Below are 14178 nucleotides of genomic sequence, written 5' to 3'. Positions count from 1 at the left end.
ATCAAATCTGTGCATTAGTCCAGAGAACCTATGTACATTGTTTCATCAAAATCCATTGAGTGGCTCTTTAGATATCAGTGGAACAGTCATGGAACAGCTAATTATCAAGCAAATTAGGTAATTAATATGCACAGATTTCAACTAAAACCAAAACCTTAATCAAATCTGCCCAAATTAACCCAGAGTATCTATGCATCAAGTTTCATCAAAAACCAACATAAGGTTCTTGAGATATCAGTGGAACAGACGGACACACACACACATACATACATACATACACACGCACTAAGTCATTTAAAGGTTTGTTGCAGAAATTCAAATCTACATATTACTTTTTAGCCTAAGTCAGAGAAGACGAAAGATTTTTACGAGAAGCAATGGTAAACAATTCATGATTTTATACAAGAAATGACTATACATTTTTATCTGAATTTTGTGAATATCAAGAAAATCTGAAAATAACGCTCAAAAGTAGCCAGCTATATGTACCTCAATTAATATAATGAGATGGTTTATCATTAACAATAAGAATTAATTAATTAATGTGATTTTATTATCCTCTAATGCATATGCTGAGTTGATACACAATTGAACTATGGCTTCAGTTCCCTTTATTCTCAACATTGTAAACCCACTTGATATATTCATATTGGAATAACACAATGCATGTTGGGAAAAATTACAGTTTCAACCATTTCAGCCACGAATTACATGGGATAAATTTGGACACAATTCCTTAATTTTCACTGAATTCAATCTTAATTTTGGACCAGACAAAAATTGACATTGCTTCTAGTTTTTGATAAAAAAAATATAAACATTTTCTGTGGAAGAAAACAGAACTATATAGAACTACATGTATTGTGGAAATTGTGCCTGGAGTTGATTGCTCAGTGGTTTAATACTCACATTGGCATCCAGTTGAGCAGGGTCTTCTCCAGCACTCTCAATATCATCATCATCATACATATCTGCACCTTCAAAGTCCTCCAACAACTCAGCATTTACAATGGGTGCCTGGCAACCGTCTCTGATGTCAATTCTACCCCACACAGCTTTCCCATCATGCAACTGCTCTTGGCTTCCTACTCTTGGTTCCTCATCATCGGGTTCATGCCACGTACCGTTGGTTTGAGTATGTTTTTCAGACAGCTCATCAAATGACAAACTCAATTTTGATTTTGCTACTTCAGTTTTATCAGTTCGTAAATCTACGTCTGAAAAGCTATGAACAGGATGCGCTGACACTCTGACAGAGATGTTCTCTTGATGTGAATCTGATTCACGTCTTTTATGAGAAGTCTTTTGTAGCGTGTTAATTTCAGTTTGAAATTGTGGTTCTTTCCTTATTGGTATCGGCACTTTTGAAACAGCATGACTGACTTGTTTCACGGTCGATACATTCTGCCTAGCTACAGCAGCGGGACATCTCTTTTTTTTAGCTTGTGCAAAGTCCTCTGGTGTTTTAAACGAATCACTGTCCTGACCACTCCCATCATCAATAAACGGTACATCGTCTATAGACATGGCAAAATGGTTGGTTGATACAGCTCCTAACTGGACGGGTTTCCCATTCTCTGTTTCATGGTACACACACCTCATGAGAGTGGGTCTTGGCTCATTTTTCCTCAAGCCAGTATTCTGGTCAAAATTAATGATTGTTAGATTTGATGTTTGTTGTTTCTTTCCTATATTTTTTTTATTTCCTGTATGCACAACACCCGGTGTTGATGAGCGTTTGACAGTTTGTTTTATCTCTACTCCTCTATGACTAACATCATACATAATGGCCGGTTTTCCAGTGCAGTCGTCCCTTAGAAACATCTTATAGTCATATGGCCGTAGTGTTCGTGGTCGTGTCTTTGGAATAAATAACGTTGTTGGTCTCGTTAAAATCACTGTGTCATCCAAAGATTGTATTTCACCATTCGGTAAATCAGTTTTGCGTAATTCCTCAATTTTAGCGCTAGTAGCATTGTAATTTTCCTTAACATGTTTAGGATCCGTTTTGCCTGATTTCTCGGTGCCCATATCCTTAATCTCACTCGGATCAAAACTGCTTTCATCCGCAACATTCCATACTTTCCCGTTCTTATCCGGCAGATCAACAACCTTGACAGGAGAGAGTTCAACGACTTTGGCTTGCAACCCAGGATCTGATCCACTTTTACAATCACTGCCATTCCCTGTCGTTTCATCGTGTATGTTATAACACTTCAATTCGGGTGATGATGTTCTGTTAGGAAGTGGGAATGCCGTTCGCCACTGGGCTTCAGAGTTATCCACTTTCAGATTACTGCTGACATCAACAACATGTGTAAGATTTTCTTTTATTTGTTTTTCACCCGAATTAGTTCTTTTCACCTAAAAATAATAAAGTAAGATAAATAATCAAATACTAATTTGTCAGCACTTTTTTCTTTTATTCTTCAATATTTTTGGAGCCAACAAAATTTGAGTCAATTTTAAGTTTTTCTTCAGAAGATTGGGACAAAAATATCCAAATTTGTCTGTTGGCTCCAAAATTAGGCTTTATTTCCCAAAATATTGAAGAATATGAGAATAATTTGGGCAGAAAAGTATGGTGGTGAACAGGTTAAGTTAGAAGGAAGTAAAAAATTATATTTAAATGTTAAGCTACATTATTCATGCTACGACTAGCAACAATACCAACTATCTTTCTTATTAACATTTGCAGTACATAGTCAAACTCTGGTTCTGCTTGATTAATGTAAAATACCTTATTTTTGCTGAAAGACTTTTTAGATGTTTTTTATGGAGCTTATTTTCACTGATTTTGATTAGTGGGATGTAAAATATAGGAGAAATCAGAATCATCCTATTATCAAAAATAGGGAAAATAAATTTCTATCAAAAATTTTGTAATTTACAGTATTTATTTGCAAGTGCAATTCTTGTTCATTTTACAGTTTGATATGAAAGACAAGGTTTAACTTCGAGAAAGTCCACTATAACTTTCAGTTGACACAACTTACACCAAGTAACTGCATAGATACCCACCTTCAGTTTGACTTCTTCTGCTGTTTTTGACGGTTTCCATTCCGTAATTTTCATCGGTGCCACCGGTCGCTTCTTCCATAAATCAGCAAAGTCTGTCATGTCCTCCAAATCGTCATCAGAATCTGATAAGAACTCGCTCTGAAAATGAGTATGAAAAGTAATTGGTGAAAAGTCATGAAACTAATGTTTTGCTTTAAAATTCATGGCTGACAAAAATAAAACTGAAGCCAAAGCAGTGTCCATCTTTTTTTTGTTGGCAAGTACTTTAATATATCTTTCCCATGAAATAGATGCATCCAATCTTAAGTAATAAAAAAGGCTGACTCACCAATGGCGTTGCTGATTTTCTACTAATACTGCTCCGGACGCTCATATTAGCCGACCCGCCCGAATCCACTGAGTTGAGAGAGGTCAATGACTCCACGGACAGACTCTTGCTAGAAGCAAGGGCAAGCGTTGTCCTGGCAGGAATACAGGGATAACCTGTGCTGACTTTTACTTTGTGACTGTGTGATGAAATAAATAGAAGAATTAAATTGGTTTACTTGGATAAGTTGTAATTTAAAAATATGCAAACTGATCACGCCAAAATACAGTGCTATGAATGACATTAAGTTTACGTTTACAAATTAAATAAAAGCCAATGGCTATTGAAGAGTACATTTATTTCCATTATTGTTTCATTTGTGCTTGTGTAGAAGTCTTGTATCTTTGTATCTCAAATTTGCTTTTTTTTCAGGTATGAAACAAGCAATCAAGTATCATACCTAATCAGAATTTGTAAAAAAATTATTAGTTTAGATTTTGTTACACTTCAGGATCTTCTCTCTCATGTCATGAGTGAAAAAAATGTAAGGCTGCTCTCACAGGTGACAAACAAAAACAACTTTGTCTTTTCAAAATCTTAATCATCAAGGTATCAAGCATTGGTCCCAGAACAAAAAGAAAATACTTGCGGCCAATCTGTTTTAAAAAATGCATGCATGCATTTTTAATGTATGCAAGCAATGATCAGACACAAGAATACTGTAGAATACTTTATTTTCGCTTGGAATTTATTTTCGCTATTTTCGCTGAAGGGATGTTTTCGTGAAAATAAAATCCAGCGAATATACTTTTTTTCCTATATTTCACATTAAACTCATCAGAAATCAGTGAAAATAAATTCCATACAAAACGCCTAAAAAGCCTCTTCAGCGAAAATTAAGTCCAGCGAAAATAAAGTATTCCACAGTATTCTTTTTTTAGGCCTATTCTGTAATTCTATATCTGCTATGCAGGTGTCATGCTTAATTCATTACATGTCACATAGTCATTATCCACTGCAAAACTAGATATAAACTTGCCTGGAATCATTCGGTTGAACTTTCACCTCTTTCACATGTTCCACATCAGGGTTTCTACCATTGGCCAATATCAAACATGGCGTTCTCCGTAATGGTGCACTTTTAAGAGACAGCCTTGGGGACAAATTCAGCAAGGTTAAATCCTTAGGTTCAGGATCCAGCAGTGAGTCATCCTTCCAGAACACGTCTTCCGATGTAAATTTAAATTCTGGCGCACGATCCAATGGAGGAAACTGGAACACTGTAGATGATGTGCTATCTGATAAAAGATTAGATTCGGATTTAGGTCGGGTTGGTTTCTTCCCTGTAGCTCCATTGATAAGCTCGAAGGTTTGTCCTGAGTTTGGAAATTTTTCGGGGTTCAACATTTTTTCCTCGCCGTCAGAGTCAAGTTTTCGTTTCAAGCTTTTCCTGGGACTGAGTGGTGGAAACGTATCATCAGTACCCAGTAATGGTAATGTTTTAGTAACATGGCAGACTTTCATCTCCCTAACTTGGCCATTGCAGCTGCTCTCTCCTTTTTTAAATGGACTATTCCGGGATGCATTGTTCTTGAGCACTGATGACTCAATTTTAGGGGAGGCCCTACCATTGAGAAGGCGAGACTCACAATTCGAGTAGTATGGCCTTATCGGTCTCTCATCTGGGTTTGGCATAGGAGCAGGGCTACCAGTACGGTCATTCAAAGCCCCATCCTTTTCAGACTGTTTTAGTTTTTCAGGAGAAATAAAAGATGGCATCCGAGCGTCAACTGACAACCTCCGAAACAGCTGTCTTTTCTCTTCCACACTCAAACTTTCACTGCCACTGTACGTTTCACTCAGAGAAGCCTGTTTCACAATTTCCGGTTTGACATCATTATGTTTCTTGTGGTCGTCATAGTCAGAAGTTAAGTTCCTAGAGGTAGTGCTATTGTAACTGATTTGAGATTTGTCAGAAATAGTTTCCTTCAAACTTTCCTTTTCTCTTTTTTTTTTCATATACAACAGGAGTTCTTTTTTAGTAACAAAGTCCATATCACTGTCTATGTGTGGAGATTTCCTATCAGATGGTGTCTCAATCTGTGTTTGCTTCTGAACATTTTCATGAACGTTTACATTGGCATCTACAATTAATTCCTCATCAGACTGTTTTACTGCTAGGTCATGTGACCTGTCACCTGATTTTAAACAGTTTGATCCCTGACCTTCAGATTTTGACCACACATTATCTAACTGGTCAGGCATTCTCCTTGAAGGCTCAACACTGACCACAGTTTGTGACCCTTTACGCAAACATTTGCTTTTATCATCAACGCCCACTTTTTTTAGAACAGAGGTATATGGTACAAAGGCACTAGTGTTTGTTTCCTCTGCACTGGAGATCATTGGTGCTTTTGTGTCTCGCCTCCATGGTGAAACAAAAACTTTTTCTTTACTTGTTTTGACCTCTGAACTTTCATACCCATCTATATTTAATGAATTCTGACCTTTGAAACAGTCACGTTCAACATCAATACAATGACTTGGTGAATCATTTGAACTTTGAAATTCACCCTTAGCGATGGGTTCTTCCTGATTCGGTCTAGGGTTATACAAAGGCTGAGTTACTTGCTGTCCATCAATCATTGAGTGAAACAATTTAATTCTTTCTCCAAGAAGCATTGGAATATCTTGTCCACCATCCCAGCTATCATTACTAAGAACGCTGCTATTAGTGTCAAGAAGCCCCTTAAGTTCAGACTCTTCCGTTGTTATTGACTCATAACTTTTATTTTCCGAGCTCCGTTCCAGTCTTGGTACATTTCCTGGAGTCTTACAAGGTTTAGAATCAGACGCAATCAAACTTTCAAAGCTTTTCACATTTGCCGTCGCATCATGAATTTCTTTGAGCACACTCTGAGCTGTCTCGTATGGTGCACGCGTAAACGGTAGATGGTATTTATCTGCAGATTGTCCATTACATACAGGTACATGTATATCCTGCGTAGACTGTTTCGTACTATGCGTCATTTGAACATTGTCCATAAAATCATGTGGTTTTATATAAACGTGCGATTTAATCAGACTCTCCGTCTGCAGACTTTCTTTGTGAAATTGTCTGAATGTTTCTCGTAGCTTAATTGGCATTTCCGAGCTCAAATTTTGATTTTGTGCACCACTAACTAAATATCCATTTCGCAATGCACTCGCTTGATACATCCGTTCCTCAGCTAGTTCCTGTTGAGCACCGTTGTATTGTGGGTAAAGTCTGTCTGGCCTACCATAGTGTGCAAACATGTCCACCATTGTGGAGGTTTCTTTTATTAATGATCCATGGTTACCATTGCTATATCTATCCAGTGAGAACGCATTTCTCGTTGATGTGATATCCGTTTGGTTATAACTATACAAATCCCCGTTCACAAGAGCTCTGTTTTTAGATGAAGATGATTTACCATGTGGCATGGTTGACATACTAGGATATGCCTGAAAAAAATAAAAATAAAAATAATACAACATTAATCTAATAAAACTACATAAAATTAAACATGTGTATAACAACTGCCCAAGTTATTCAAAGAAATTGTTCTTTATACACAGGTGGTCATAACACAGGTTTGACTGTATTAAATTTTTACATAAGTCCTAATTTTGACAAAAGCAGAGAAAACGATATTCATCGAATCTAAAATTACAAAGAAAAGTTTTATGAATATGGATTAGGGTTAAATATATTTTGTTATTTTTCATAAAAATCTGTTCACAAAATGTAAACTGTGAACAAACATTGCTTTGTCCAAAATTAACGTCAACATTTGAGTATAGTTTTGGGCAAGAACAAATGAATGGAAATGTTAATGAAAAAAACAACAAGACAAAATGTGATTTTATAGCACCCTCACAGGCAACTTTCAGAATAACAAGATCGGCCTTGTGAGGGCAGTCATCAAACTTACATAGGTGTTGTGATTGGAGTGAATACTTTGCAAAGACTCCATACTATGTGTGTTGAGCTCAATACTGCTAATACTATCGTTGCGAGTTAACGCTGGCCGACAGGCAATACTTTTACTATTTAGCGTTCGTTGTTGACTACCAGGAGAGGATTGGTTACTACCGGTAGCACCAGGGATCCGATATAAAGCCTGGAAAATAACGATATCTCAAAATGATTACACTATACTCAAAATAAGATGTATTCCCTATTTTGCCACCAGTCCCTTTTTTCATAACAAAAATTCACAAACTAGTTCTGTTAATAGTCTGCACTTTCCTTCAGAAGATTGGGACAAAAATAGACAAGTTTTTGGAGTAAAAATTGTAAATTGACTCAACTTTTGTCTGTTGGCTCTAAAATAAGGGTTCATTTCCAGAAATATTGATGAAAATAAGAAAAAAAATGCAGACAAATTTAGTCGAGAAAGTCTTGTGGTGAAAGGTTACGGTTGCATTGTATACTTTGTGAAACTACACTGAAGTCAGATAAAGTCTTAAATATAGCACTAGAAAACTTGCGATCTTGTCCTAAAACTGAATAAATGTAAAAAAACTGAATCAACCGTGATTCCTGATCAACGGATCATAACTGGGAGAAAACTTTCAGTGAGGAACGTGAACATTCCAGCATATAAATGAAACACATAAAATCATATTAACATATTGAGGGGGAGGGTAATAGACATACTTAATGTCGGATAATATCTTGGACCAAATATGCTAATTTTCCCGAGAGAAGAATATTGTTTTTAAATGAATTGTATACTAATTCTTTTTTTTTTACGATGTGATGTCAAGCAAGAATATTATCATGCACAAAAACACTGAAAGCTCTCTACATAATTTAGAGAATTTTAGCTGAATTTAAAGCGGGAGGGTCGTAACCTGCACACACGCGGGAATTGAATTCCAAGCGATGATAGTTACACTCGTTAAAAAACGCAAAGACTCACGGGTAGTCACTTGTTTGCTATGGCCATCTGACGCATGCACAGGTGCTCCCCCCCGCTTTAAATTCAAAACCAATGAATGAATGTTTTGAAGTCTCACAACGAACAAAACTATCTTGTACAGGTGAGATTCGAGTATACATTTAGAGTGATTTTTAGCTCAGAATCTTTAGCTTCTGAATCCCATAATTTGTCACACAAACACTTTTAATATGTAACATTTTGTAATTTTTATGTATTTTCCACAATTTTTCTGCTAATTATTACCAAATAGATGGAATTTCAATTTCGCCAACAAATTTATTGAACAGTGAGAAAAGTTGTTAAATCTGACAAAAATTCTGAAAAAGCTGGCCAAAAAAAGGTGTCAAAGCAGTATAGAAAGATGCACACACCTGAGATGCTGCGATGGAGGTAGTTGGATTAATACTGTTTTCGGTGTTCGTAGCTGAATGATGGTCACCTGATCCCACTTTCCCTCGACTTCGCTTACTTGAGTAAGTCTGCATAAAAATAAAAGTTCAGATAATGAAGGATTATACTATTATGAAATATGTTGGGTGGCAGATAAATGAGGGTGACTACAAATTCAATACTAAAAAAGATCAAATAATACCAAATTTTGTCTTTGGTCTTGGCATTTCCCGACCCCTGACCTTTGAGTCAAATGTTAACATTTTTCCCTCCAGTTCCCTCTTTTCATCACAAATTCACAAAAAAGTCTATAGTCTCAGTTTCCTTCAGAAGATTGGGAAAACATTTTTTTGATTAATAACTGAAAATTGACTCAATTTTTTACTGTTCTCTCCAAAATTAGGGCTCATTTCCAGAAATATTGGAGAATATAAGAAAAAAAAAAGCGAAATAATTTGGGGCGAGAAAGTCTGGTGGTGAAAAGGTTAAAAGTTATGAACAATAGGAAACGAAAACCAACAAACAAGCAGGTTTTTGTTTGCAGGGCAATGCCTTGAGACATTTCATAGGGTTGCAAAGATGCTAGTTGGGTAAATATTCAGTGAATCGTGTTTACACGTACATCCAGGAGAATGAACTGAGCATCTTAACAATGTAAATCACCACAACAATAGCACACTACGGTTGAGTGGGTAAATGTCTAGGGGCAATCAAGATATGCCGCCAAATGAACTTTAATGCAGAAAGGTCTAATTGGTGTTAGATGCTCTAGGCATACACAGTATTGCAAAAAGATGAAAGCTAATTTATGAAAAATGGCAAGAAACATTCACATGGTCTAAGGCGTTAGCATCTAAGGTATTAAACTAAAAAATGTGTGTGCACACTTAAAAAATTAACATATGAGTAAATATTCTGCTATTTTAAAATTATCTGTAAAGAGGATATATAAATCATAGAAAAAATGTGCCCTCTAGAGTTGATATCTAGCCCTCTAGTGTTGAGGTCTGAGAAGCATTCATTTCTTGGGTCAAACATGGTGGAGATTAGATGAACAGCTCCCTCTACATATATACTAGCCCTCTAGTGTTGAAGTCAGAGAACAATTAACAATGCAGATATTTAATCTCTCTCTCACTAAAATGAGTGAAAAAATGTTCAGCAAGAATTTTTGTGATATCATCGGTCTCATCAGAGGTAAATACAAACAAGAAAATTATAAATGAGTAGATGAAAGCAAGAAACGGAATTAATGTCCTTGTGACAACCAACACATCCTTAAAAATGTAAAAGATACATGTTGTACCACTAAAGTTTACTGCTAGAACTATCACATTAACCCTATTAGTCATGCCTAGATCATTTTACACTTTCAAAAGAAGACATCGTTTAAGTAATTCACCATTGACGTCATTCGTAATATCATTATTGTCGCTTGAGGTGGCGGTGAATTCAGACAGACACAAAATTCATTGTGCTATATACCTAACCACAGGTTATAACAGTAGCCCATACAAGGCATATATTTTTGACAAATTACTTTGTTGACAATCTGTTGACTCTTTCTGCATGAAAACATAATTTTATCAAACATAAATTTACTGACTTCTTTTTATGAACCTCTATAGAAAAAAACAAACAAACAAACAAAAAACGAGAACTGTTGCATGGAAACAAGTAAAATATTTTTTTTTTCAAAACAAAACAAAACAAAACAAAATTCAGCGTAACAAAATATAGGAATAAAATACAAAAGTTCTTTTCAATCACAAACCTACCTAAAAGCTAATGTTTGAGAATTTTTTTTTCAAATAGGTCAGACTCTGTTAACTGTACTTAAACAGGAAATGTGATGTAATTTGACCCTGAGGTCGAACATCCTGGTACTTGTCTCACTCAATACAATTATAGCCATCATCAAAAATAGAATTTATTATTTCAACACTTTTTTTAGCAGGAAACATATTGATTGTGAGCCCTGTCCAGTACTGTCTCAATTAGAAACTGGAGGGTTAATACAATTCAAAACTTTTTAAGCAGAAATACAGTTGGACAAATAATGAATGATAAATCCATGTATTAAAATAATTTATGTTGGAACCTTTTTAAACATAACTGAAGTCATAAAGTAAGAGATAGTAATTTGACCTAAGTAATCAAAGACACAAAACACTATTTTCTATTGTATTTGCAGCAACCAATCAGGTCCTGAAATATTCAAAATAGGCTATTCCATTATTTAAAGAGAATTCTGAATACATTTGAAAGGGGATTATTTTTATGTCTGCCAACTTTCTATTATGAACTGAGAAAACACTATAATTTTTTACATTGAATTTATTTTTCGCATTATTATTTGATCATTCCATTTGTCAATAGGGGTGTTCTTACCTGGACAGATGATGAGTCTCTGTTTGTATGCATTTGTCTTTCCTTCTCAAACATCATATTTAACATTCTGTTTTGTTGTTCAAGGTCATGAACTCGGTTCTGTAATTTGATGCATTCTGATCTCAAATCCTGAAATAAATTAAAAAATAAATGAACAAATCTTCATTTATTACGAAATTCTTCAGTTTGTCACGCTGCATTTACAGTTGTCTCTCTGAGCAAATGCTCACTGAGCAGCAAATAGTCATAGCAGATGCCCTAGGTATGATCTCACTGTGCAGCAAACTATCATAGTGGAAGACCCCCTAGGTGTGGGTTGACAGAGCAGCAAACTGTCATAGTGGAAGACCCCCTAGGTATGATTTCACTGTGCAGCAACCTGTCATGGTGGAAGACCCTCTAGGCGTGGGCTCACTGATAAGCAAACTGTCATAGTGGAAAACCCCCTAGGTATGATCTCACTGTGCAGCAAACTATCATAGTGGAAGACCCCCTAGGTGTGGGTTGACAGAGCAGCAAACTGTCATAGTGGAAGACCCCCTAGGTATGATTTCACTGTGCAGCAAACTGTCATGGTGGAAGACCCTCTAGGCGTGGGCTCACTGATAAGCAAACTGTCATAGTGGAAAACCCCCTAGGTGTGGGCTCACAGAGCAGCAAACTGTTATAGTGGAAGACCCCCTAGGTGTGGGCTCACAGAGCAGCACACTATCATAGTGGAAGACCCTCTAGGTGTGGGCTCACAGAGCAGCAAACTGTCATAGTGGATTAAGGCCTTCTAGGTGTGGGCTCATTGATAAGCAAACTATCATAGTGGAAGACCCTCTAGGTGTGGACTCACAGAGCAGCAAACTGCTGTAGATTCATCGTACAGCAAAATACTATGGGAGTGGAAGGGCCCCTAGGTTTGATCTCACTCAGAACAGAAACTGACATAGAGCACCCCCCCCCCCTCCCCCAAAGGGTGAGCTCACACTGACAGAGCAGAAAGCCCCCTAAGTGTGAGTTACATGTATGTAAGAACCAATTAGCCTATTTAGAGTTTGACATATACAGGTCAATTTAACAATCTAAACAGCCTTAAAATTTGACATACATTGTGTGCCTACATACTTTGAAATAAAATAAAATTAAATACAGTTGAATGGGGCACCCACATTCATTTTAGGACGACAACGAAGTTCCAACACCCTTTGCGAATGGTTGCATGGTGTCGTCTCTGCCATATTTAAGACTCTTTACATTGGCGTGACATGTTCTCATCTGTTTTTACACCAGCATAATTATTACATGATAGTTCAGAGCGGTTTAAACTCCATCATGTTTAAATCCCCTTATGTCATCGACTTAACATGCTCACATCTGTTTTTACACCAGCATAACTATTACATGATAGTTCAGAGCGGTTTAAACTCCATCATGTTTAAATCCCCTTATGTCATCGACTTAACATGTTCTCATCTGTTTTTACACCAGCATAACTATTACATGATAGTTCAGAGCGGTTTAAACTCCATCATGTTTAAATCCCCTTATGTCATCGACTTAACATGCTCACATCTGTTTTTACACCAGCATAACTATTACATGATAGTTCAGAGCGGTTTAAACTCCATCATGTTTAAATCCCCTTATGTCATCGACTTAACATGTTCTCATCTGTTTTTACACCAGCATAACTATTACATGATAGTTCAGAGCGGTTTAAACTCCATCATGTTTAAATCCCCTTATGTCATCGACTTAACATGCTCACATCTGTTTTTACACCAGCATAACTATTACATGATAGTTCAGAGCGGTTTAAACTCCATCATGTTTAAATCCCCTTATGTCATCGACTTAACATGCTCACATCTGTTTTTACACCAGCATAACTATTACATGATAGTTCAGAGCGGTTTAAACTCCATCATGTTTAAATCCCCTTATGTCATCGACTTAACATGTTCTCATCTGTTTTTACACCAGCATAACTATTACATGATAGTTCAGAGCGGTTTAAACTCCATCATGTTTAAATCCCCTTATGTCATCGACTTAACATGCTCACATCTGTTTTTACACCAGCATAACTATTACATGATAGTTCAGAGCGGTTTAAACTCCATCATGTTTAAATCCCCTTATGTCATCGACTTAACATGCTCACATCTGTTTTTACACCAGCATAACTATTACATGATAGTTCAGAGCGGTTTAAACTCCATCATGTTTAAATCCCCTTATGTCATTGACTTAACATGCTCACATCTGTTTTTACACCAGCATAACTATTACATGATAGTTCAGAGCGGTTTAAACTCCATCATGTTTAAATCCCCTTATGTCATTGACTTAACATGCTCACATCTGTTTTTACACCAGCATAACTATTACATGATAGTTCAGAGCGGTTTAAACTCCATCATGTTTAAATCCCCTTATGTCATTGACTTAACATGCTCACATCTGTTTTTACACCAGCATAACTATTACATGATAGTTCAGAGCGGTTTAAACTCCATCATGTTTAAATCCCCTTATGTCATCGACTTAACATGCTCACATCTGTTTTTACACCAGCATAACTATTACATGATAGTTCAGAGCGGTTTAAACTCCATCATGTTTAAATCCCCTTATGTCATCGACTTAACATGCTCACATCTGTTTTTACACCAGCATAACTATTACATGATAGTTCAGAGCGGTTTAAACTCCATCATGTTTAAATCCCCTTATGTCATCGACTTAACATGCTCACATCTGTTTTTACACCAGCATAACTATTACATGATAGTTCAGAGCGGTTTAAACTCCATCATGTTTAAATCCCCTTATGTCATCGACTTAACATGCTCACATCTGTTTTTACACCAGCATAACTATTACATGATAGTTCAGAGCGGTTTAAACTCCATCATGTTTAAATCCCCTTATGTCATCGACTTAACATGCTCACATCTGTTTTTACACCAGCATAACTATTACATGATAGTTCAGAGCGGTTTAAACTCCATCATGTTTAAATCCCCTTATGTCATCGACTTAACATGCTTTCTCTTACATCAACACAGTTTATATTGGAGTAAAAGGAAACAAACAAGCAGCCTGTCG

General features: G+C 36.4%; 1 protein-coding gene across 1 annotated transcript in view; it reads right to left on the bottom strand.

Moving 5' to 3' along the window:
• LOC100372012 (uncharacterized) overlaps positions 1–14178 on the bottom strand; it is a 100514-nt gene that overhangs the window by 9135 nt on the left and 77201 nt on the right. The window contains exons 8-14 of the mRNA XM_085496143.1: positions 11080–11208; positions 8670–8777; positions 7285–7473; positions 4353–6814; positions 3350–3527; positions 3022–3159; positions 910–2364 (exon numbers count right to left, since the gene is read on the bottom strand). Of these exons, the coding sequence (XP_085352269.1) occupies positions 910–2364; positions 3022–3159; positions 3350–3527; positions 4353–6814; positions 7285–7473; positions 8670–8777; positions 11080–11208 (4659 nt within the window). The remainder of the gene's footprint in view (positions 1–909; positions 2365–3021; positions 3160–3349; positions 3528–4352; positions 6815–7284; positions 7474–8669; positions 8778–11079; positions 11209–14178) is intronic.

The sequence above is a fragment of the Saccoglossus kowalevskii genome, chromosome 22 (genome assembly GCF_978046115.1).
Source record: "Saccoglossus kowalevskii chromosome 22, keSacKowa6.1, whole genome shotgun sequence".
Lineage (NCBI taxonomy): Eukaryota > Metazoa > Hemichordata > Enteropneusta > Harrimaniidae > Saccoglossus > Saccoglossus kowalevskii.
Note: the sequence above shows the minus strand (reverse complement) of the source record. Positions and strands in the feature narration are given on the sequence as shown.